The sequence below is a fragment of the Hydra vulgaris genome, chromosome 09 (assembly GCF_038396675.1).
Source record: "Hydra vulgaris chromosome 09, alternate assembly HydraT2T_AEP".
NCBI classification, from domain to species: domain Eukaryota; kingdom Metazoa; phylum Cnidaria; class Hydrozoa; order Anthoathecata; family Hydridae; genus Hydra; species Hydra vulgaris.
The window spans coordinates 18,060,001-18,085,443 of NC_088928.1; the positions used below are offsets into that span (position 1 = coordinate 18,060,001).

The window sequence follows — 25,443 nt, forward strand, 5'->3', positions numbered from 1 at the left end:
CTAACATTATGAATGAACAGTTTGAAGTTGTTACAGCTAATTTCAGTAATGGAATGTTAACTATTTTAACCAAGTGTGCGTGGAAACACAATGTGAATATAAAAATGTGCAAATAAAATGGGAATAGAAAATTAGGAAATAAGTATAAGAAAGTTTAAGCTTGTGAATATTTTTAATTTTGTAAAAATGTCAAGTTTATTTGATTTATTGTTAATAATATTCCACACATCGTTTATAATAAAAATAAATTTTCATAATAGAGATTTTTTTAAATTCATTTCTGTATATAGTATAGGTTTTTTAATAACAAGTATTTATCTTAAATTAATTAAAAATGTTTCTGCTGTATAAAATATCCGCAAACAAGGATATTCCAAAAGGAAACAAAGTAAAGTCAACATTTATGAAATGGAAAGTTCAAGAGGTAATAAGCTTAAGAACTGAATTTACCAGGTTGCAGGCTTGGTCGGGAAGCGGGAGCGATCCCTCTCGATAACTGACCACGGGAATAATAATTAGCTGCCCAGATTTTTAGTCGTTTTGAGAACATTTCAAAAAACAAAAAAAAAGCACAAAAAAGATTAATTTGACCAATGAGAGACAATTACGTAAGAAAATAAACTAGAAAAAGAAAATAACTTCTAACGCGAAAAATATTAAAGCAAAATAAATTACGTTTAGAACAAATATTTTCGAAACATCGCTCTTTTATACTTTTTTTAATAAAATTAAACAACATTTTTTATATAAAGTAACATCTTACGATTGCTTAATAAGGAAACAAATGTTCTTTTATTTATTAAAGGATTTAATATAAGTTTTATTTATATACTCGTGTCTTATTTCCAGTGCTGGAATAAGGAGGGTTGGGATTAAAGGGGCTATAGCATCAGGCCCCAGAATGTTACGGGCCCCGAAATAGTCAAAAGACTTTTTTTTATCATTTTTATACTCTGGCACATAAAAAGGCCTCCAATATAAAAATAGCCCCCAGCCTCAAAAAGTCTAACAAGATTCTAATAAAACTAACGCTAGCTTTAGTTTTTTTAAGCTAAATTATTTTATAAATAAAAAAGTTAATTTTTTTAACAACGATTTTATGTTTCGCGTGAAAATTTTAACACATTTGAAGCAATTCTTCAAATATGTTAAAATTTTCAAGATGAACAAATCAAATAATTAAATCATTGAGTTACTGTAGAAATTAAATTAATTAGATAGAAATCAACTAAAAAGGTTAAAAATACTTTATGAGGAGAAAGCGGAACTGATTCACAATATCGCTGATGATGTTTTGTGAGTGGGCTTTTTAATTTTAATTAGTATTTAAAACAGAAAAAAGTAACCTTAAGTATAACAAGTTTGTAAGAATGACAACTGAAGCGAAAATATTTAGAGCTAGTAAACCAATATCTAAGAACTTCAAAAATTTCCTTTATATTTAATAAATTTCTCTCTCTCTCTCTCTCTCTCTCTCTCTCTCTCTCTCTCTCTATATATATATATATATATATATATATATATATATATATATATATATATATATATATATATATATATATATATATATATATATATATATATATATATATATATATGAATATATATATAAATTTATGTATATATGCATATATATGTATACATATATGTATATATATATATATATATATATATATATATATATATATATATATATATATATATATATATATATATATATATATATATATATATGTTATACATATATGTATATAAGTCCAAATAGCAAACACCTCTTTGATTTTTTTTAAAAAAGATTCATCAAATAATGTGAAGTAATAAGAAATTTAGTTAAATTTTTTGCAGCGTTTCTTTAAAAAAAGTAACAACACTATGTCTAAATGTAACTTCACTTTTTTTCAAATGAAATTTTAAGCAATATGCTTTAAAGTCAAATTTTGAGCCACTTGATTACATGGAAACATGTAAAAAACAACTATTTATTTTACAAATTATTAAAATTTAAAAAAAAAACTTTAAAACTGATTAAAAAAACTATACTTTTAAATTGTATTCATATGTAACAACTTATGTTAACAATTTTGAGTTTTAATTTAATTGTACTTAAAAAACATTTAAGTAAATTTAAAAATTGATATATATATATATATATATATATATATATATATATATATATATATATATATATATATATATATATATATATATATATATATATATATATATATATATATATATATAGGGTGAGTTACTTCGTATAGATGTTTATGTTTAGTAACCAGAAACTTCTTTTATGTTTATTTAATAATTAGTTTTAATAACTTCGTTGATTATTAACAATTTTATCGAAAACGCAGTTATTGTTGAAAGTCTTTTTATTTAGATCGTAAAAATTGCTTTAAAAGATTACATTAGAATAAAAAACAGATACACAAAATTACATTTACTTAAAAAATACATACTTTTTAATGAAAATAAGAATATACTAATAAAAATTAAGACATAATAAACATTCAAAAATTTCGACAATTTAAAAAATATATATTTAAAACATTTATTTTTGTAAATAAATAATATTAGTCTTAAAGATTTACGGCTTTGCAGATGTGGCTCCAAGAATGAGCCATAGTATTATAGTAATAGTTCAATTGATATCCTTATAACAATTATTGCTAGAAATATATATACAAACAAATTTCGAATAATACAATTTTTAAAACAATTCAACAGAAAACTCAAGAACTTTGTTTTGCTTAGTCAGCATACTTTTTGAATCAATAGAATTCATTTGTTCGTAGATTTGGCGGGTTTTTAGTGTTCGCGAATATTCTTTTCATTCTTCCGCACCAAGAATTTTGAGAACATTCAAGTTTATATATGTTTCCATGTATGTCCGTAAAACAAAAAAAAATTTTCAGACGTACATAACTTAAATGTTCTCAAAACAATTACAAAACCTGGCCAGTTTTTCGCAACTAAATATTATTTCCGTGGTCAGTAATCACGAGCGATTGCTCCCGCTTCCCGACCAAGCCTGAGGTTGATGATGACCCAGATGACTATACAGCAATTTCATCATTAATTCCAAATCAAGTTCTCGATGACGACAATGAAATAGACAGTGCTGACGAAGATATGACTGACGAATTAGCAGCATTCAGTTTCGAAAATGAAAAAGAGGAAAGACCGCTGACAACAGTTGAGGGGAAAATCTGTTAAATTTCAAATTATTCTTGTGTTATAATCTACTAATTTTTTGAAAATAATAAAAAGCGTTATTTAAATAAGAAATTATAAAAAAATATATTTAATAATTATTAAATAATTTACCAAAAAAATTAATTATTAAAAAAATATCAAGAAATATAAAAACCGTTAATGGTAAATATTAAGTTAACAGCTTTTTAAATACATATCAAAATAACAAAAGCAAAATATTTTAGTAACAAATTTATTCTTCAATACTATTATAAGAACTTATTAAGCACTTGCTTTTTTATTTGGTTGCGTTTTTTTTACCATTAATAGTTTAAAAAAATAACGATCTGGCGCAAATAAAAAACAAGAAGTTGAGAAGTATAAAAAACTACATTGTTGAAGTAGTATAAATGCGCTGTTGTAGATACTACTTCAAACATTGACGAATGAAAGTCGTATAACAAATAGAAAGCTTTTTATAAACACAGTCTTAGGCAATTTTCAAATTTTAAGATTGCTCTCTCGGCCCTGACCTTGAGTGCGTATAATTGTGCTTGATGACAACATATTATAATTTTACGAGCGTGATATAACACGCTTGGCGATTTTCTTTATCACAAGCCCTGTATATATATATATATATATATATATATATATATATATAATATATATATATATATATATATATATATATATATATATATATATATATATATATATATATACAGGCTTCCTGCCAGCGCTTTTTTGTGCGCTGGCATTAAATTTCAAACGAAGAAGACTTATATATATATATATGTATATATATATATATAAAATTGAAAATTACATTGATAAATATAAGCAGTTTAAAATAGACAATATAGCTATTTGTCATAAATTGATCAAAAATTTAAAATTATCCACTGAAAAAAAATTATTATCATTTACAAATTTTGATATTAGTTATATTTTTTTAAATTAATCAGTTATAAAAACTTTTGAAATTTGATACCTATGTGGTTACAATTAATGCCTCAAAAGCATTTGACAAAGAAAATTGAATGGAACTAATTAATAAATTAGAACTAATTAAAAAATTGTGCAAATACTTAATTTATGGGCGTTTGTAAGTTGCGGTAGCAACAAATCTAACACCTTTGTAACAAATGTTGGTGTTAAACAAGGGAGGTCTCTCTCGCCTCTTCTTTTCTCAATATATACTAAAGGACTAATTAAACAAGTGTAAAAAGCATCACTTGGTGTTTGTAATAATTTTTAAAGATTGGTATTTTAATGCATGCTGGTGATGTACTTGTTATTGCCTCCAATGTTAAAGAATTAAATCTATTGCTTAAAATTTGTGAGGATTTGGTAAAAAATACTAAATTACTGAAATCCCAAAAAAAACACATTTTATTAAGTTTGGTACAAAAGCAAAGAAAAACAAAAAAGAAAATATAATGTTTTATAACACTGCAACTGACCAGGTAACCTCAATTAAATATCTAGAAGTAATCATTTGAGATGACCTCAGAAGTAGTAACCATTGTGAGATGAAATATATTTTTAAAAGTAACTCATGCAGCAATAAACTGGGGTTTAGATACATTTACTGATCCATTATTAAAGATACATCTATTCAAATGTTTTTGAACGCAAAATATATAAGATCAAAGTATTTTATTTTATTATTATTTAGTTTAAACAGTGTCTGCGCACAAGCGTTTTTAACATTATTATTAACTAATTAACATAAACAAAGTAAGACAAACAATACCTTCATTTTAAAAAAGTGTTGGATTTAAAAACCACCAGTAAAAGACAGGAAAAAACACAACAGTAAAAGTTCTATAATCATATATTTGAAAATATATTTTTATTAAAAACTTCGTTTAATGTGACATAAGTAATTTTTGTAGAAACATTACATAAAACAATTTTTTTTAGTATTAAGTATGCAGTTTAAATTTCAAAACTTTTTTGATATTGAAAAAAATTCAACATTAAATTACTTTTTAATTAAATGAAAAACTGTGTACGCAAGTGTGTTATTTTAAACTATTAACATTAGCATGTAGTTTGAACTTTAGTTATTTGCGGGTTTCCATTTAAAAGATGCATTGATTTTTATTTAAATTTATTATTTAAAAAAAAATATGAATTCTATAGTTATAAAGCATTATATTATTTTTGTATTTTTAATGTTCAGTTATGAAGAACTATTACTAAGATAAAAAACTTGAATAATAAATAAAAAATAAAAATTTAAACTGTCAATTCCATGTGTTGGCTGGTCAAATTGATTACTTATTTTCCATGCAGTATGTATATATAACACATCGCTCAATAAGTCCGTAGGATAGCTAATAAAACAACAACATTTTGACATAATTTGATTTTATTCATCAACATAGTCTCCTTTTAAGGCGATACAGTCATTCCAGCGCTTCTCTAACTTTTCGATACCATGTTTGTAGAACGATTTATCTTTTCCTTCAAAATGCTTCAGTTTCGGCGATGACCTCCTCATTCGATCCAAATCACTTTCCCTGGAGCAACCTTTTGAGATCTGAGAACAGCCAATAATCGCTGGGGGCCAAATCAGGCGAGTATGGTGGATGGGGCAACAATTCGAAGTGTAATTCATTCATTTTTACCATTGTTTTCATTGACTTGTGACACGGTGCATTGTCTTGATGAAAGAGAATTTCTTTCTTCTTCATGTGCGGTCGCTTTTCGTCAATTACAGCCTTCAATCGTTCCAATAATGCCATGTAATATTCGCTGTTGATCGTTTTACCTTTCTCAAGATAATCAATGAACAATATACCATGGCTATCCCAAAATATGGAGGCCATAACCTTGCCAGCAGAAGTTTGAGCCTTTGAGCGCTTTGGGCGGCTTTCACCCGCTGGTGTCCACTCAGCCGACTGTCGATTTGACTCAGGAGTGAAATGGTGGATCCATGTTTCATCCATTGTGACGTAAAGACGCAAAAAATCCTTTTTATCTCGGTGAAATAGTGCCAGACATGCTTCAGAATCATCGATTCGTTGTTGTTTTTGATCCGGTGTTAGCAAACGCAGCACCCATTTCGAACAAAGCTTTCTCATACCCAAATGTTCATGTAATATTGTAAACACACTGCCTTCTGATATCTTTATGGCCTCGGCAATCTCCTTCAATTTCAATTTGCGGTCGGATAAGACGATTTTATGGATTTTTTTGATGTTTTCCTCAGTAACTGCCGAATTTGGGCGACCGGAGCGTTCAGCATCATCAGTGTTTGTACGACCACGTTTAAAGTCAGCAAACCACTTTTCAACCATTTGCCTCGATGGAGAGGAGTCCGAATAACACTTATCAAGCCATTGTTTGGTCTGCACCGTGTTTTTTCCCATCAAAAAGCAATGCTTAATGAGCACACTAAATTCTAATTTTTCCATTTTTTTCAATTCACAAAAGTTGATTCAATCGTTCACACACTAACTTGGTAAATAATGGTCCGATTATCATGAAACTTTGACAGATATCGTTTGAAGGTTGGTACTTTCTAAAAACAATACGGATTCGGTATTTGTGTTGCCATCTATATGTCATCCTACGGACTTATTGAGCGATGTGTTACATATGTATATATATAGTGTGAGAGAGAGATTTCACTGTCTAGAAAATGACATTTCCAAACTAAAAATTAAAATTATGTTTTTTTACAAAAAAAATTTATTATAATTTTTTTTTCTTAATGTTTTCTTTAAAATGATGATTTTTGAAGTTTTTATATATATATTTCACTTCTTTTGAGACCCAACATGATATACTTTTGAAGAACTATTTGTTTGATAGTTATAGGAATCTGTCTGATGTTTAAGGGTCTTGAGCTACCCCTAAAAATATTTTTATTTTGAAAATTTTTTAATTTTTGAAAAAAAATTATTTTAATAAATAATGTATATATATATATATATATATATATATATATATATATATATATATATATATTTATATTTATATATAAATATATATATATATATATATATAAATATATATATGTATATATATATATATATATATATATATATATATATATATATATATATATATATATATATATATACATATATATCCGTTTATTTGTTAGCAGTTATCATATCATCAAGTATTAACCTTAATTAAACCACAAATTGAAAGAAGGGAAGAAACACCACTGTTTGGCATATTTACTTTTCAACATTTTTGCATTCTTTAGGCGCAGAGCTTAAAAATCAGTTTAATAAATGGGCTTAAATTATCAAAAAGGCTTAAATAGTCTTTTTGAACAAAACGCCTAATCATTAAACTCTAAATCTAAAGAATGTAAAAAAGGTGAATGTTGAAAAGTGGTGTTTATTTCCTTTTTTTAACTGGTGGTTTATTTAATGATACATTTGAAAAAAAAAAAAATTTTTTTGTTAATAATTGCTTTTTAGTGATTTAAAATAAACTTTTTTTTGTTTTTTTAAAGTTTTTATATTTTTTATATCTAACAATTAATTAAATTTTTTTCAGAATTGCTATACATATAGTTGTATAACAATTTAGTTATATAACAAATATAACATTTAATTAAAAAATATGAAATAAAAAGTTAGTATTTATTATAATTAAAATACTGACATTTGGTTTGAACTAATTTACATTCCAAAATATATTTCTTGGCTAACCATTTCTCTTTTTGAATCGCTGCGCTACGAATATAAATGCTTCTAAATACAATGTAAGTATAAATACTTTTTACTAAATCTTAGACCCTAACACAATTTTTGATTGATTTGGAGGTTTACTACCACCAAAATTATTATCTAAAACAATCCCTTACCAGTCACTTTTTATGTCTTATTAGCAGAATGACACCAGATACTTTCTGTATATTAAAATTTAGAGACCCCAGGTGTAACCAGCTCAAAATGGGTATTTGCATAATTATTATTATTATTTAGTATTTTAAATGTGCAAGATACTGAAAATTATCTATTGGTAGCAGTTAATAAGCTTTGATACTTCATATTAAAAAGTTATTCAGTGTTTATCATTTTTTCTAAACCTTTTGAAAAATAATAAAATTTTTCAATTTAAAGAAGTTTACTGTAATTCGTTGCTTTGATCTTATGTATTTTTTTCTTATTTCTAAAAGGAAATTTATTTTTATATAGGGTGCCGATGGTTGGATTGGAAATGATGAAGAAGAATTAACTGGATTTAGCTGGAGAGGAGGTGCTGAGAGAGAAACAACTGGAATATTACTATGGAGTGAGCCATTTTTTTCAGTGTTGCCTAGTGGTGAGGAGGTAAAATAATTTTTTCAAGTTTATGGTATGTCTTGAATATCTTACTTACCTTTTTTTATAAATCATGATATTTTTAAAAATATTTTATATATTATATTTAATGAATACAATTTTAACTGTTTATTTCATTCTTTCAGGTTGTAGTTTTAATTATGGATACTCAGGGTGCTTTTGACAGCACATCAACAGTAAAAGATTGTGCTACAGTTTTTGCATTAAGTACAATGACAAGTTCTGTACAGGTTTTACTTTAACTTATATCTCAAATATTTCTTTCAAATATTTCTTTTAATGCTAAAATCTGCTTTTCTTGCATAAATTTTTTTCTAATTTAAATAAAACATTATAAATTATTTAATTATTTAGTTATCTTATTAAATTACCTTGCCAAAAAGTATTTTGTGATGTTGTTTGTTTTATTGTGTAATGTTGATTATATTTTTGTTTGAGTTCTTGTAAGTTTGATTGATCCTTTTAAGTGGTTGTTTGTAATGTTGTGAAATGTTTTTTTGTTGTGTTGGACTAAAATGTTTTTTTTAGTTTTCATTTTGATGATTTGAGTCAGGACTTTTAGTCATCCAGTAAGTAAGTTAGAGTTTATAAATTATTTTTTTTGACAAGATATGCTAAATTATAATCAAAATTGTACCAAAAATAGTTTATACGCATTAAAATAGTTTTTAACATACTTATGCATATGATATTGCAATTGGAGGAAGTAATTTTTTACAGCGAAAGGCTAAAAAATAGAAATAAGAAAAAGCAAATAAAAATAGAAGATTTACAAAAAACTAATGAAGTGAAAACAATGAAAATATTAAAGAATATAAATTGAAGAAAAATGTCAAATAAACAGAACAACTAAAAGCAAGGTTAAAAAAAAAAAATGTTCTTGAGATATTCGAAAATAAAAAACTTCGATAAGTTATCAAAAGAAAACAAAACAAAACAAAAACAATTTTTAGGTTTTATTGATTTACGTTGTTTGCATTGTTTATATTGTCGTTTATTTTTATGTATTGTTAATATTGTCGTGTATTTTTGTGTATTGTTTATAATGTCGTGTATTTTTATGTTGTTGTGTATTTCTATTTTTGTTCATACTGTCGTGCATCGTTTATATTGACGTGTTCATATCTGTATTGTTTATATTTTTGCGCATTTTTTTTGTTATGTTGTTGCTAATTGTTTTTATTATTGTTGCGTTTTTTATTTGTGCTATTATTCCAGTGATTTCGGATTTTTTTGTCTCATCGAATTTAATCATATCTTTTTGTTTTCATTTCATTTTCTATCACTCTTCTCAGAATAAATGAATGAGATCACACAACGTTTAACGATCAGAATGTGATTGTTAAATATTGTGTTATTTCATTAATTCATTATCTCAGGTCATTTACTTTTTCCTTTTTTGTTATTAGTCTGGCTTTTTATAATAGTTATTGTTCTTCTTTTTTATTATAATTATTTTTGGTCACTATATTATTACTTTTTGTTATTTGTTTGTTTTTTGCTTTATTTGTTTATTTTGTTAAGCTGTCACTCCAATGACTAGTTATAGCTATACGAGTGACACTGAACCTAATTTTGTAAAATAAATCTGTAATTTTTTTCAATTTAATGGTAAATAAAAGGATTAAAAAAAAAATAACAAACTTTAAACAGTTTTTTTCTAAAATTAATACATTAAAAAAAATTTTTTGAAGAAGTTTCCACAAGTTAATATAGTTCTAGATAAAATAATTGATATTCAATTTGTTGTCTAAAAATAGCTAAAATGTGAAGACTTGAAGTAGCAGTCAACAAGCAAGTTGTAAGCGTGTAACAAATCCTACTGTATTGATAGATATAGAAATTAGAAAGTCTACAATAACAAATTTACTATCAGAAAAGTGAATTTTGATTGTTTTACATAAAAGAGTATGTTATGTTTGTTTTGTGCAAGAAGAAGAGTATATTCTGTTTGTTTTGCATAAAAAAAAATTTATTTTTTAAACACTATATTATTTTTTTTAGTGTTGCTAAAATTATTAATTATAATTATTAAATTTGATTAGACTTTCGTATGAAGCAATCTTTAACAGTTATTCTCTAATTACATAAATTACTATAACAATTATTAGTTTTAGTATCATTAATGATATAAACAATTGTTTTATTATATTATAATTTTTAATCTATTGATTTGTAAATGAAAATATCTTCTTGATGTTATTTTTACTAATTTTTTTGTTTTTCAAATTTATATATATTACTCCATATATTTTACTTTTTGTACTAAATACTAAGTTAAAAAAAAAGTATAATTACACTTAATTGCAAAATAATAATTTCATTTCATTCCTGTCTAGAAAAAAGAATGAAACTACATTTAATGTTGCTGCTTGTGTAATATATTTTAACAAAGCTTCTGCAGTGTGACTAATTTAGGTATTTGCAGTGTGACTAAGTTGAGCTTCTGCAGTGTGACTAATTTGAGCTTCTACAGTGTGACTAATTTGAGTTTCTGAAGTGTTACTAATTTGAGCTTCTGCAGTGTGACTAATATGAGCTTCTGCACTGTGACTAATTTGAGCTTCTGAAGTGTAATTAATTTGAGCTTCTGCAGTGTGACTAATTTGAAAACAAGTTTTGTTACTTGTTATTATTAAAATGATCTAAAATTATTGAGATTTAAATCTAAGAATTATTTAACAGCATTATCAATATGTAACTTCTTTTCAAGTTCTTTTTTTTTTAGTTTTCTATTCTTGACTAACTACCCCTGATTTCTATTTCTTCTAATGAAACCTGTTTAGTAGTTCTAACAGTGTTGTTAAGACCCATATATATGGTATTTTGACATAGATATCTTTTGTTATTTAGATCCTTAGCCATAAAAAGTCACATTTTGGGATCTTTTTCTTTTTGAAACAGATGTACTAAGTGTGTACTTGATCATTTGACACCTGATCAAGTGTGTACTTGATCATTTGACACCTGCAAAAAGAGATATATAAAAATGATTTTACTTTGACTTTGTTTAAGGATGGTTTAGTTTTAATAATAGCATTTGCTATCATTGGCTGTTGGCAAACAATTTTGTAACTAAAATATTTTTTACATAGATATACTGTCTAATAGCAAGTATGTAGCAGAAAATGATAATAAATTTGTAAAAAGTTGTAGGTTATATATAATAAATGAAAATAGATAAAGTTGCATATAAATATAATAATAAAAAATAACAAGTCACATAATTTATACAATAAAAATTTTAGTTTGAATTTTAATGCTTCAAAACATTTTATTTTTTTTTTGCACATTTGGTGAGAAATTCTAGATTTAATCAATGAATGTGCTGTGAAAAAAGAGGAGACAAGTTAAGTCAAAAAATTTGTTATAAACACTAATATTCTCAAAGTTACACCTGAATAGATAACTTGAATGTTGTTGTTTTTTTGACAAAAGTTATTTGAAAAACTTTTTTAAAATTTATTTCAGTTATTTTGGTTTTTTAAAGTAAATTCTTAATCCTAGTGAAGGTTCTAATTCCAAGTAATTTTGAATTTTTCTATGCAAAAGGTTCAACCTACTCACTTCTGGTGACCTGGTACAGTACGTTTTTTTATACGTACAAAATTTTTATGTAAGCTACGGTACATAAAAGTTGTGCATATTTTTCAGTGGCGCACCATAGCACATGAAAACAATTCAATACCAAAGTTTTTAGCTTGCGCTGTAATTATCAATATGCAAAAAAAATAATAATAATAAAAACAATAATAAGATTTTTTGAAATTTAAAAAGAATAGTAAAGTTAACCGTGAAAATTTAGATTTTGGCTAAGATAACTTCAAGTAAAGATCCAGACTGTACGAGTTAATGCCACCAACAACAATGCCTTCTTTCAAGAAATTGCAGATTGTCCTCCTGTTTACAACTAGAGGGGTTTCATACTCTGAGGAAATCCTACAAATAGTACAAAAAGCTAGCTATAAGACTTATGTTGAAAATGACATTGAATGTTTATAAAGTATTTATAAATATTGAATACCATTTATTTTGTGATTTATTTTTACAGTAATAAACCTAGGTTAAACATTTTTTGGACGGTTATCATAAAAACGTATTTTTGGTTCTTATTGAAATTTTCTTGTAAAACTTTCAGATTTTGTTCTCTTTGTATCATAAAATAACATTTCCAAATGAAATCTACTATTTGCTTCAAAGTTCTATTTTTTGAATTCTCAAAATGAACTTTTATCCAGTTTAAAATATATTTTTTGTGTGCACTTTCATCCTCCTAAAAATCTGCCATTTTTGGCATATTTTAAGGTGGATAAAGAGTAACCATTGAGGGAAAAAAAAAACAGGCTTGGGGTATAACTGATTAGTATTTCAGGTTATAGCAATTGATTAAAAGCAGTTAAAAACACTTTACTTGATATTAAAAGAGTTTATAATCATTTTTGTGTTTATCAGTTGATTATCCCCCTAGGGGATAATTTAACATAAATAATATTTATGTTAAATTAACCCCTAGGATATTTCAAAAATACGTGTACTATAGATAAAGTTTTGATTACACTGATAAATACAACTATTTAATAAATAATTAAACAACGAAAGAAACTTATGTATATATAGTTATAATATATAAATACATATAATATAATAAATTTTAATAATAGTTGTAAAATGATAAATGAGATAATAAAGGAATATAAAATCTATACTTTGAAAAATATTAACAAAACTAAAAAAAAAACTTTATGACTAAATAACTAAAATAAAATTATATTTTCATAGTCAGTGTCAGACTTATATTTTCATAGTCAGAATTATATTTTCATAGTCAGACTTGTGGCAACGGATCCTTTACTCTTATGTTGATAATAGTAAAATTTTATTGATATCTCAGTAGAGCTTCATTTTTTCATAATGTAAAATTTTTTCAAAATATAAATTTTATATAATTTTTATATATATATTTTCTTTTATACTCGTGTCTTATTTCCATTGCTGGATTAAGTACGGGCCCCGAAATAGTCAAGAAGAATTTTTTTTTCATCATTTTTAAGCTGTAGCATATAAAAAGGCCTCCAATATAAACATTGTAACAGTATTTTACAAATAACTATAAAATTAAAAGGTCCAAATTACTAAGAAACATGCGTTGTTGTTTTTTTGTGAAAAAAACAACAACTACATGTAACAAATTAGTTTTTGAATGAAATGCTTTTAGAATGTGTTTAATAAAGTAAGTATATATTTAAGTATATATTAGAATGTATAAGTATATATTTAGAGTAATAAGTATATATTTAGAATGTGCATAATAAAGTAAAGGGTATATATTTAACTTGAAATTTTTTCAATCCAGCATATAATATCTAAAAGAATAAAAATTTTATAGGATAAATTTTAAGGTCCCCGCCAAACGCTTAAACACCCAACATTTTTGCCCAAAATCAACTGGCGGGGACCCTAAAATTTATATATGTATATTTTTTTTGCCCGAACTTATTTTCATGTAAATGGTCAATTTATAAATCGATTCGCGAGTTCAATTTCAAAAATTGATAAAATATGAAACACCCTGTTATACATAGATCAAATGATGCTAATTTAATATAATTTATTGCTGAATCCTTCAAGTTAGCTTAGTTAAGAAGCCCTATGATGGCTGCTCCATTGTCGGTAATTTTAATATATCACATTTTGTCCAAGTCCAGACACCCTATGGTTGCTCAAACCATATGTTGAATTTGTTATTTACCTGCAGCAGTAATTCTATTTTAAAATTGTTTCATAATTTACAATGGTTTCTTTAAATCCCTAGTGATTTCAGAAATAATTACATTTTTGGTAAAATCTTTTGGTTTTTAAAAAAAAAAAATTTAAAAGAACATTCTTATTTTTACAATAATATTTAGGAAAAATTGTTTTTTTTATTGTTAATTGCATCATTTATTGTTTAAATTCCTTTTCAACAAAAACACTGCTATAGCAAAAGCTTTTTAATTATTGCGAAATAAAAACACAATTTATGAGAAGTTTATTTAAACTTTAGATTAATTGCATCAATTTACTAAATAAAACTTCTTGTGAGGTTATATTTCTTGTGAGGTTATATTTCTTGTGAGGTTATATTTCTTGTGAGGTTATATTTCTTGTGAGGTTATATTTTAAATTTATGTTAAAGCAAAGTAAACATATTTGTACGTTGAGTTTAAAATTTTTTTAAACTAGTAAAACTCTGATTTAAAATCCACAATTTAGTTGTGGTTAGAGCTTGTAGGTAGCTTGTGGGTAGAGCTTTGTAAACCTCGGATGGTAATCTTCTTAGTGAAAGTATCACAACAAAAGTTGTTATCTGCAAAAAAGGTTAACTCTAGGAAAAGGCATTTGGTTGTAAAAAAATAGCTTTTGCTTGCGTGTGATGTCATTTTTAGATAAGAAAATTGCATTATAGAAACCAATTCAAACCACACTAGTGTAGAACTATGGGGGTTAACATGACAAGCAGAGAGTAATTGGTTAAGTCTCTGTCAGAGTATAACCTGGTCAGATATCTAGCACAACATGGGAAGCATTTGGAAACAGATATGGAGATTATGAAATTGATTGCAAAGACAGGTGAACATTTTCTATGACTTTTGATATATTACTTTTAACACAGTTTATTAAAAGTTTAATAAAAAGTTGGTTTAAATTTTTTTTTTACAGGACTAACATTTGAATTTTTATCTGATCCAACCTTCTAAAAGCCTGTGAAGTACTTCAACCCAAGTGTGACAGTTAAGGATCCAACCACAGTCAAGAGTTTCAAGCTCTTATTCAGATAAAAGAAAAAAACAATGCTTTATTTTAAAATGTGGTTGCAACCAATAGCAGTTTGTGATGATGGCTTTATCAGTTTTAGAAAAGCTTTGACTTTAAATTAATGGCTTTATCAGCTTCAGTTTTGAAGTTTATAAATTGAAAGGGACTTGTTTTTAATTGACATCGAAGTGGTCATTCATTCTTGTCTAAATTGCATCTTCAACCTTAACAAATATATCACAAAATGGGGGCAAGGGTTTCAAAGTTATGAAACTGGTCTGATCTAACAAATCTGTAAGGAACTTTTCAAAAGTGATCTAATCAGATTTGGTGACTTAGGTAAGACTACAGTTCCCTTTTTTGTGAAATGTTTAATCCATTCACACTAATAAAGCCTTTTTTTCAAGGAATTGAGAGTGTATGGTAATGTATTCCAAAAACTGATTGAGAAACACCAAGCCCACTAGTTTTTACACAAGTAAGAAAACAAAACTTTAAAGCAAACAAGATCAAGTGGATAGTCTCTCGACCTGGAAGTAGAGGAGGGTCTTTAGGCAGGATAACTCAGTTAGGGTGAAAATGTGTTGATTTTCAAAACTATAAACAGAATACAAAAGTTTTGGATAATTCTAAAACTTTTTTTTTTAGCTAGAAAAAGCTAGTCCTTGAAAGGAAGCTGAATTTTTAACATCTTTGCCAGGTGGAACCTGGATTTTTGAATGGTGGAAAGAACACAAGGACCAGTATATAAGATAAAAATTGCTCAAACGAAAAATTAAATTGATTGAATGAAATATTAAAATTTATACAGTATGATTTTTGTACAATTAAGTTTTTCATATAACAATTTGTTGTTTCTTTTTATAAAATAGACTTGGGTACAACTAAAAGTAGTACATATCATATAGATGCAGGTTGTTATGAATATTAGTTACATATTGTGATAAAAAAACAGTTATTTGAAAATATGCATTTTAAAAAAAAATGTTTTTTTGACAAATGCCAAACATTTCTTAAAATTTATATTTTTGTTATAAATATTTCTTGAATTTATATGTGGTTACTTAAAAACATTGTTATTATAAGAATGAAGTTACTCAAAAAAATTTATTTTTGTAAATATTAAAAGCGAAATTTTTTTTAAACTGGAGTAAAAAGGTCTTTTGTGTTGTTTTGCGCAAATTTTTTTTTTTAATAAAAATTAAAATTATAACTGTATTTTTTTCTTTTTGTTTAAGGTTTACAATATATCTTCAAATATTCAAGAAGATAATCTACAACATTTGCAGGTAATCTGTAATTTGTTGCATGATGGAGTATAATGCAAAAGCATATTTATGAATAATTTTTTTTATTTTTATTTTGCTAACATCAGGATGGTTTACCTTTAAGGGTAAAATATACAGTCTGTAAAATATACAGCCTGACTGTATTAAGTATTACAATGGGTAGGTGAGGCTCCTAAATAGCATTAAACTTACCATATCTATGGTTTAACTGAGGTAAGGGCAGGATGAGCTTGTATACCTTAGATGGTAATCTTTCTAGTGATAGTATGGCAGTAAAAATACTCAGTCCTGATTTGCCAAACAGGTTAAAGCGGGAAAGGACATCAGGTTTTAAAAAAGTACTTTATCTCATCTATGTTATTTTAAAATAAGAAACTGGCGTTACGGAAATGCTTTCAAACCACACAATTGTGGAACTAAGTACATTATAATTTAAAAATATATATATTATTCAATTACATTAAACAGTGGTGTGCTGGTTCCAAAAAGCGGGGTTTATCTAAAAAGGTCTATTTATGTTGAATATGATTATATATACTTGATTTGAAGGCCCATAAATATATAAATGATATTTTTTATAACAACATGATTATAAAATGTATTATTTCTATAATGTTACTTCTGATATAACAATCTGACCTTTGCAATCACTCAATTTAACCCATAGCACAATCACTTAATTTAACCTTTAGCGCTAATTAATTTCTTTAATTTATTAAAATCGTTATAAACGATTTATGTTATGTATTAATAAGCATTTTTTGCAATTATTTTTGAAACTAATTGTAGATGTGCACAAATTTTTCAAGTCAGATAATTAAAGAATTTGTAAGAGCACAAAAAAGTAAATAAAAAGTTTTTTTTCTAAAAGGCCTTTCTAAGATAAAAATTTTAAAGCCCATGCAGGATTCCCTCATAGCTTCTAGGGCCAGAATGCCACTGGCATTAAGTTTTACAATATATCACCCATTAAAAAACTCATTTAAAGAATTTTCAATCAGCAATTGCATCACACAGTTAAAAAAAAAATTAAAAAACCACCTAACTCATTCAAAGTTTAAGAATTTCCAGTCAGCAGCTGCACCATGCAGCAAAAATAAAGTATTAAAATATATAATTGGATATTATATACTCAGGTTTTATTTAATATTAATATACAATTATTTTGCTTTAGCTATTTACAGAGTATGGTCGGTTGGCTCTTGCAGAAAACAGTTCAAAACCATTTCAGGTATTTTCTTTTTAAATAACAAACTTTAAACAAAGCAAAATCTCAATTTTAATAAAAAATAACACAAAAGTCAAGAGTAATTAGAGTCTTTTTAAAATAAGAGAGAGCTATTTTTATGTATCACAAAATCGAATTCTTTTGTGCTACTTTCAAAAAAAAAAAGTTATAAAAAAAAGGTTTTACAGGTATCTTGTTTATAATTTACTGGGAGCATCTAAAAGTGCAGGTCAGAAGCCCTTATGCTAGTGCATTATCACAGTTCATCAACCTTGGAAAACAGCGAATTTTCTTATCCTTGTTCCATGCTACTCTGCCATACTAATTTACTAACTTAGCAAACTGTGTTTTATTTAACAACTTAAAATTTTATTAAATAAAAGAACACTGAATACAGAAAATTAAAATAAAATAAATATATTCAATTAGCTTCTTCTTTAATAGAAAAAGAGAAAAAGTAGGTATACAGTATTAATAAGTAAGTATATAAATTTATAAGTATATAGAAAAAGATTATATGCAACCAGTCATTAAGTTTTGTAATTAAGTTAAGCATCTTTCATTATGCTAATTTATGTTATTTATGCTAATTTATGTTATTTATGCTAATTTATGTTATTTATGCTAATTTATGTTATTTATGCTAATTTATGTTATTTATACTATATATGCTATTACACTAATGCTAGTTATAGAGTTAAAATTAAATTTTTTTGTTATTAAAATATTTGAGCGTTTGGAATTTCTTGTGCGCGATTGGAGCTATCCTTATGAACATCCTTATGGAAATGGACAAAGTTTTCTTGACAAGAGAATTTCAGTAATTTTTTATTTTATTTTTATTCAAGTGTGTTGCCAGTAAGTCTTGTAGTTAATGCATTAAAATAATATTTAAAGTTTATGAATTATAATTTTTTTTGAGAGGGAAGAGGAAAATCTTTAAGTGTTTAAAATTTTGAGAAATTTTTAGATTGATAATGAACAACACCAGGAGTTAAAACGATCTCGCAGTCAAATTACCAGTTGTTTTGAAAAACTTGGCTGTTTTCTAATGCCTCATCCTGGAAAAATTGTAGCAAGCAATCCAAATTTCAAAGGCAAACTTAAAGGTAAATTTTTGTAGCTGTTGTTTTATAATAAAATATTATTAGTTAGATTTTTTTCCTTTCTGACTTATTATATTTCTTAAATAAAATGTACTTCATTTTACATTTGATTGTTTAAGATATCGATGAAGATTTCGTAGAGTATCTTTCAATATTTGTGCCATCCTTACTTGCTCCAAAAAATTTACAAGTTAAATGTATAAATGGTACTGATGTTACTTGCCGTGGGTTATTAGAATATTTTAAAGCATACATTAAAGTCTTTGAAGGTGGTGAATTGCCAGAACCAAAATCAATGTTACAGGTATTTTTCAAAATGTTAAAAATTTATATATTCATAATAAAAAAAAACAATAAAAAAAAGCAAAATTTGAGAGATTTTTTCAAAACTCTTTACTTTAAATAGATTAAACAAATAGAACAAATAAAATATAAAACAAAAAAATAATAGAACAAAACATTAAAAACTAAAGTTGTTTTTGTAGTTTTTTGAAAAAAAAAAATCTTTATGTACTTTCGCAATTAATGTAATAATAATAATAACAATTGTATAAAATACAAAAGTATAATCTTATACACTGGTACCCTGAAGGTCACCTAAGGCTTTATGTTTTATCCCATAAGTAATCTATTTGCACATTCTATAAGTGTATATAAAATAATAGTGTTTTTATTTTCTTACTCAATTTTTATTTTTAGTTCTAGTTCTGTTATAACTTGTTAGAAAATGTTCTAAATCAAGAAAATAAATTTCATACTTTGTTAAAAATATACAAAATAATTTTATATTTTTTCAAACATAATTTTAAAATTATTTTGTATATTATATTTTAATATAACATACAAAATAATCTGTCTGAAATGCTTTTTCTGCATGCAGAAAAATATCTAATAAGTTTAGATAAAGTAGATTCAAGGAGCTTTTTATTCACCAATAAACCAATATAATCACCCACTAAATTTATTTATTTCACCCACTAAATTTTTTCACTAAATAAAATCACTAAATTTTTATTAATATTATTTTTCTGAAAATGAATTTATTTGATGCTGAGCAATGTCGATTTAGTCTAAACAATTAAAAATTTGATGCTGAGCAATCCTGGTTGCAAAGATAAAAAGAGATGGTACAATAAAAAAGCTCATACAAAATATATTTTTTTTTAAAAACAAAATTTATTAGTGTTTTTTAGGTTGAGCGGTGTATTACTTGCAGCAAAGTTAAAAAACATCAAAGCTAAAAAACATGAATTTATTTGATGTTTTTTAACTTTAAGCTGCAAATAACACACCGCTCAACCTAAAAAACACTAATAAATTTTTTTTTTTTAATAATTTTTATTTTGTATGAGCTTTTTTTTTGTACCATCCTTTACTTATCTTTGCAACCAGCATTGCTCAGCAAATAAGTTCATGTTTTTTAACTTTGTTGTTTTTAACTTTGCTGCAAGTAATACACGGCTCAACCTAAAAAACACTAATAAATTTTGTTTAAAAAAAAATTATATTAGCGCATTCAAAATATCACCTTAATAAATCATATGTCAAAGAAGCCTGCAAAAATACTGATTGCCTGCACAAGCAACATCTGTTGGTGACTCGCATCTTCTGCCAAGTTCGTTCTCGCATCTTCTGCCAGTTCGTAGACAGTCATTTAACAGCTCGTACACTCAATTACTCCTTTTATTGGCATCAGCCTTTTTTTATTAATTTTTTAACTGATTGTTTATAAACAAAAATTTAATCCTTCATTATAACTCTCTCTATGTATAATATAGCAGGGCTTATGATAAAGTGGCAGCAATTGCTCCTGTCACGTGAAACATGGCTGTAAATGGAGTATTCAAAACTTACAGGTGTGAGCAATGCTTGTCCAGCTTATAATGAGAGTATAAAATCATGCTCGTTCAAAAGTTTGGGAAGGAGAAAATAATGTTTAATTGATTTTTGATAAAATATTTTTGATAAAAATATTTGGTTAAAGATAAAACTTGTTTAATCTAACAGTAAAGTTTTGTCTTCTTTCAATTAACAAAGCACTGATATAAAATATTAGCATTACATCACTTGCTTTAAGTAGAATGCATGTTTCTGTTTTGCGCCAACATAAGAAATGTGTGCAAATAAATGCAAATAGAAAATTATTATACAAATGCAATGTGATTAGAAAATTATTATAAGAAAGTTAAAACTTCAGAATATTTTTAATTTTGTAAAAACCTCAAGTAAGATTTATTATAAAGGTATATTGTTTATTATAAAGATAAATATTTATAATAATAAATATTTATAATTTTTCTAATTTGTTTTTGTTTATAGTATAGGTTTTTTATTAAGTATTATTTATCATAAATTATGATGAAATTATGATGGATATGAAATAGACATTGATGATGAAGACATGACAAATTAGCAGCATTCAGTTTCAAAAATAAAAAAGAGGATAAACCATTGACAACATTAAAGAGGAAAATTGGTTATTAAAGTTATAACAAATAGTTTTGAAAAAAATTAAGTTAAATTTCTTGTGTTTTAATAACCTCTTAATTTTTTAACGATAAAAAATATGTAAATTAAATATGAAATGTAAATTAAATATGAATATCTTTAAAAAACTTGTTTTAATAATTAAAAAAATATCAAGAAATACAAAAACCATCTCATGTTTTTAACCTTAATTAAGTTAACAGTGTAATATTAAAAATATATATCAAAACAGCCAAAGCAAAAAATTAAGTCTCCATTTATTCTTCAATACTACCCCTAGGGGTAGTATTGAAGAATAAATGGTGAGGGGTAGTATTGAACCTCATAGCCCCATGTCTTGGGGCTCTTGATTTAGTGAAGGCTAGAGATGGTGTTTTTATAAAAGTACTTATCTTGGGCAGACATTAAATGGATATTGTTACTGTCTTGTTGAAGGCCTCCTAGGCAAAAACTGAAACAAAAAGGTAAACAGATTCTGTCTGTTGACTAGCTTTGCCCCCCTTCATCATCTATTAGGCTGGCGTAGATGTGTTAAAGTACATTGTTTCCATTTTAGGATATTAAATGCTGGATCTTCTTGACTCATTGCATGGGTTTTGCTTGTGTCTCTGAGTTTTAGAGCTGTACCCTCATTAGGAAATAATAGAATGAGTTGCTAGGCTACTCATTCTATTATTTCCTAATGAGGGTACAGCTCTAAAACTCATTATTATGGTTTTGAGGCCGGCTCGTAGTCAGGTTTCCCAAACTCTGTATTAGCTCTCAGAGAGGCTAATTTCATCAGCAGCTGTAAAATATTAGAGTATTAACAGTGCCATGTTATGCATGGATGGTGTCCCTGTTCGTACTTTTTGTGTGCATTGTCAAGGCCTCATTTGGAGCCCTTTGTTAGGACTTAGGGTTTGTTAGTAGTATTGAGACAATTGCTTGGACTGTTAGATAGTATACTGAATACTATCTGTGCTTTGAATCAAGTTCTTTAACCAGTTTAAAAAATTAATAAAGTATCAAAAGCTATAAAACACAAAAAATCATCGTCATCACCAAGTTCTCTAAATCTATCATCCACTAACATTTGTTGTCTTCAATTGTAACTTTTCTTCTGTTTAGTCTTATCTCTTGCAAAGTTCACCAGACCTGCTTGTCTTTATGAGACTAGTTTGAGTTCAACAGTCACATGCTTGGCCTAGGCATTACAGTTACATTCGTAAGAATTCACCCATTTGTTAGGAAACCACGTTTGAATCCGCAGGCTATTCTTTAATGTGCTTTCGTTTAGCAACATTTCTTTCTCTCACTTTTCTCTCTGTTTTATATCGCTCTTCTTCATCTCAAGGCTGCACTCTTTTTGATAGCCAATATCGTTGTTGTTGGTGAATTTAATACTCATCACACTGAATGGCTTGGTTCCAGTGTTAGTGACTCACAACCAGATGTTAAGGCCCACAACTTTTGCCTTTCTCAATCTCTAACAGATATAGTCAACTTTCCAATTCGCTTTCCAGGCAATCCGAATCATTTATTTACTCTACTCAACTTTTGTCTGATCCTAGTCAGTGCTCAGTTTCTCCACATTCACTCTTAGGTGCTACTGATCTTGGTTTGATCACTCTAAAACTATTATCTCATTCCTTTTCATCATTAGGATCCCTCTATCATCGTATCTCTTAAAAGTATCTTTTAGCTGACTGGGACTCTTTCTGTGATTTTCTTTGGTGATGGCCCTTTATGGGTAGATATCTTTGGTCTTTTTGCTGACAATTGTGCTTCTTATGTAACTTCTTGGAATCAGACTGGCATGAATTCTTTTGTTCCCTCTAGACATTTCCAAGTCAAGCCTCACTCTTCTCCATGGTTTTTCTCATTGTGCAGCTGTAATTTCCAATTGTAACCATTACTTTCATATCTATTGCTAAATCAATTCTTCTGAAAATAGACATCTGTTTACTATTGCTAGAAACCATTGTAAAAAGGTTTTGTCTAATGCCAAAGCCCTCTATTCTCAGGTCACAAAAGATTTTTGAGTCTTTAATTAACAAACACCTAAGCTGTCATCTTGAGTCTAATTACTTACTTTCTGATCATAAATATTGATTTCGATCTTCTCATTCTACTGCTGATTTTTTAGCAGTAATAACTGATATAGGGTTCGAATTAATCCAAAGAAACTTTGCCCTCCTCCTTCTCATCTCTGCCGCTGCTTTGCAGTAATAGTTAAATATTATAATATTTGCATTAATTTTTTATTTATAATTAATCAGAAAACTATTTAATGTGTTCGTGCTGACAATAAAACACATTTTATTTTTAAATAGTATTGAATTGTTATTGTAAAAAGCTATAAAACAAGCTATATAACAACAATAAAACAAACTGCAAAGTTGTTTTAACAATATAAAGAGCTTGTGTTAATATAAAACAATGCTGTGACACTGTTTTATTGTTGTTTTATACAGTTTATAACCTTAATCACATAAAACATGTTTAAAATAAAACAAAGTAAATAAATAGAATTGTTCTAATTAATAAATTAAAACATTATCGTCATGAAGCTTTAAACTTCATATTTGCACAAAAACGACCATACGAGTCTATAATCTATAGACAAAATGAGTAAGTTCAAAGCAAAAAAACATTAGATACAACGTTTTTCATAACTTATTGTTATAAAAAACTTATCTTGATCTAGCATGCTACTAAAATTTAAGTATAGTACTACTAAATTTAAGTAAAGTTTTTCATTCAGATGGTTTTTAAGTGGATGTTATGGTGTGGCAGAGTAGTGTCGCAAAACTTTGATTGTCGCAAATTTTTATTGTCGAAAATGTGAAAAAGAAATAGTATCGCAAATTGTGGCGTAATTGATTGTGAAATAACAGAATAAGGAATAATGTCGCAAATGAATTAAATGAATAGTGTCGAAAAAAGAAAAAGGAATAATGTCACCAAAGAGTTTAATGAATAGTGTCAAAAATAAAAAAACGGAATGGTGTTGCAAATGAATTTAATGAATAGTGTGGAAAACAAAAAAACGGAATAGTGTCGCAAATGAATCTAAGGAATAGTGTCGAAAATATAAAAAAGAAATAGTGTCGCAAATATTCATAAAATTCATTTGCGACACTATTCCTTTTTTTTGCGACATTAGGCCTTTTTAGTAAGTTCGACATTATTCCAAAAATTCATTTTTCGACATTATTTCTGTCACCCAATGTTATCATTCATTTTTTTTTTCATTCATTTCATTCACTTTTTTTGCATTAAAAAGCGAAACAAAAAACTTGGTTTAATAAATTGAATTATATTTAAGAATATGCTTGAATTTTTTTTTTTAGAAAAAATTCTATAAACAGAAGTAAAATAGTTTATTTAATTTTTTACAATTTAATTTTTGTTTCAACTTTTGTAATCACTAATTTAATGTTTGCAATAGAATGTTTACTTTTAAAACTATTTTCAAGAAACAAAAAATATTTAACTATTCATGTTTATGATTTAAATAAAACTTTCTTCCTCACTTGCACTATGTTCTAAATCTGATACTTTTATTATAGCTAGATAAATGTTTAACTTTCAGCAACAATTCTCGTTATACTGGGTATAAGGGACATTGCTGAATTAAGTTTATAATTATTAGGCTTTAAAATTCTTATGAATTTTTCAAAAAAATTTTTCAATTTCAAATTTCAATCGCAAAATTGATTAAATAAGAGAATTTTAGGAGACTAAATTTCTTTTGTTCAAATAGATTTCTTTTTAAATAAAATTCCTAAAAATAACTTGCATATTTATAGAAAATGTTTGATCTTAATATTGCTTTAAATGAAATATTAAAAAATGGTATCACGTTTTTATTCTATTCACAATTTGTTAAAATAAATTTTAGTTAGAAGCTTATATTGTGTGTTAACAACATATAAGATATAAATAGAAACATTTGTATGGCTAATATCTGCGAGTCTTTGAGTATGTTAAATAAATTTAGTAGTTGAGTAACTGTAATTTACTGTAATAATTAA

General features: G+C 26.3%; 1 protein-coding gene across 1 annotated transcript in view; it reads left to right on the top strand.

The window, feature by feature from the left end:
* LOC100214807 (atlastin-2) overlaps nucleotides 1–25,443 on the top strand; it is a 45,106-nt gene that overhangs the window by 3,806 nt on the left and 15,857 nt on the right. Inside the window, exons 3-9 of the mRNA XM_065804931.1 lie at nucleotides 8,373–8,507; nucleotides 8,645–8,749; nucleotides 16,553–16,603; nucleotides 17,778–17,834; nucleotides 18,565–18,651; nucleotides 18,802–18,940; nucleotides 19,057–19,241. Coding sequence (XP_065661003.1) covers nucleotides 8,373–8,507; nucleotides 8,645–8,749; nucleotides 16,553–16,603; nucleotides 17,778–17,834; nucleotides 18,565–18,651; nucleotides 18,802–18,940; nucleotides 19,057–19,241 — 759 coding nt within the window. The remainder of the gene's footprint in view (nucleotides 1–8,372; nucleotides 8,508–8,644; nucleotides 8,750–16,552; nucleotides 16,604–17,777; nucleotides 17,835–18,564; nucleotides 18,652–18,801; nucleotides 18,941–19,056; nucleotides 19,242–25,443) is intronic.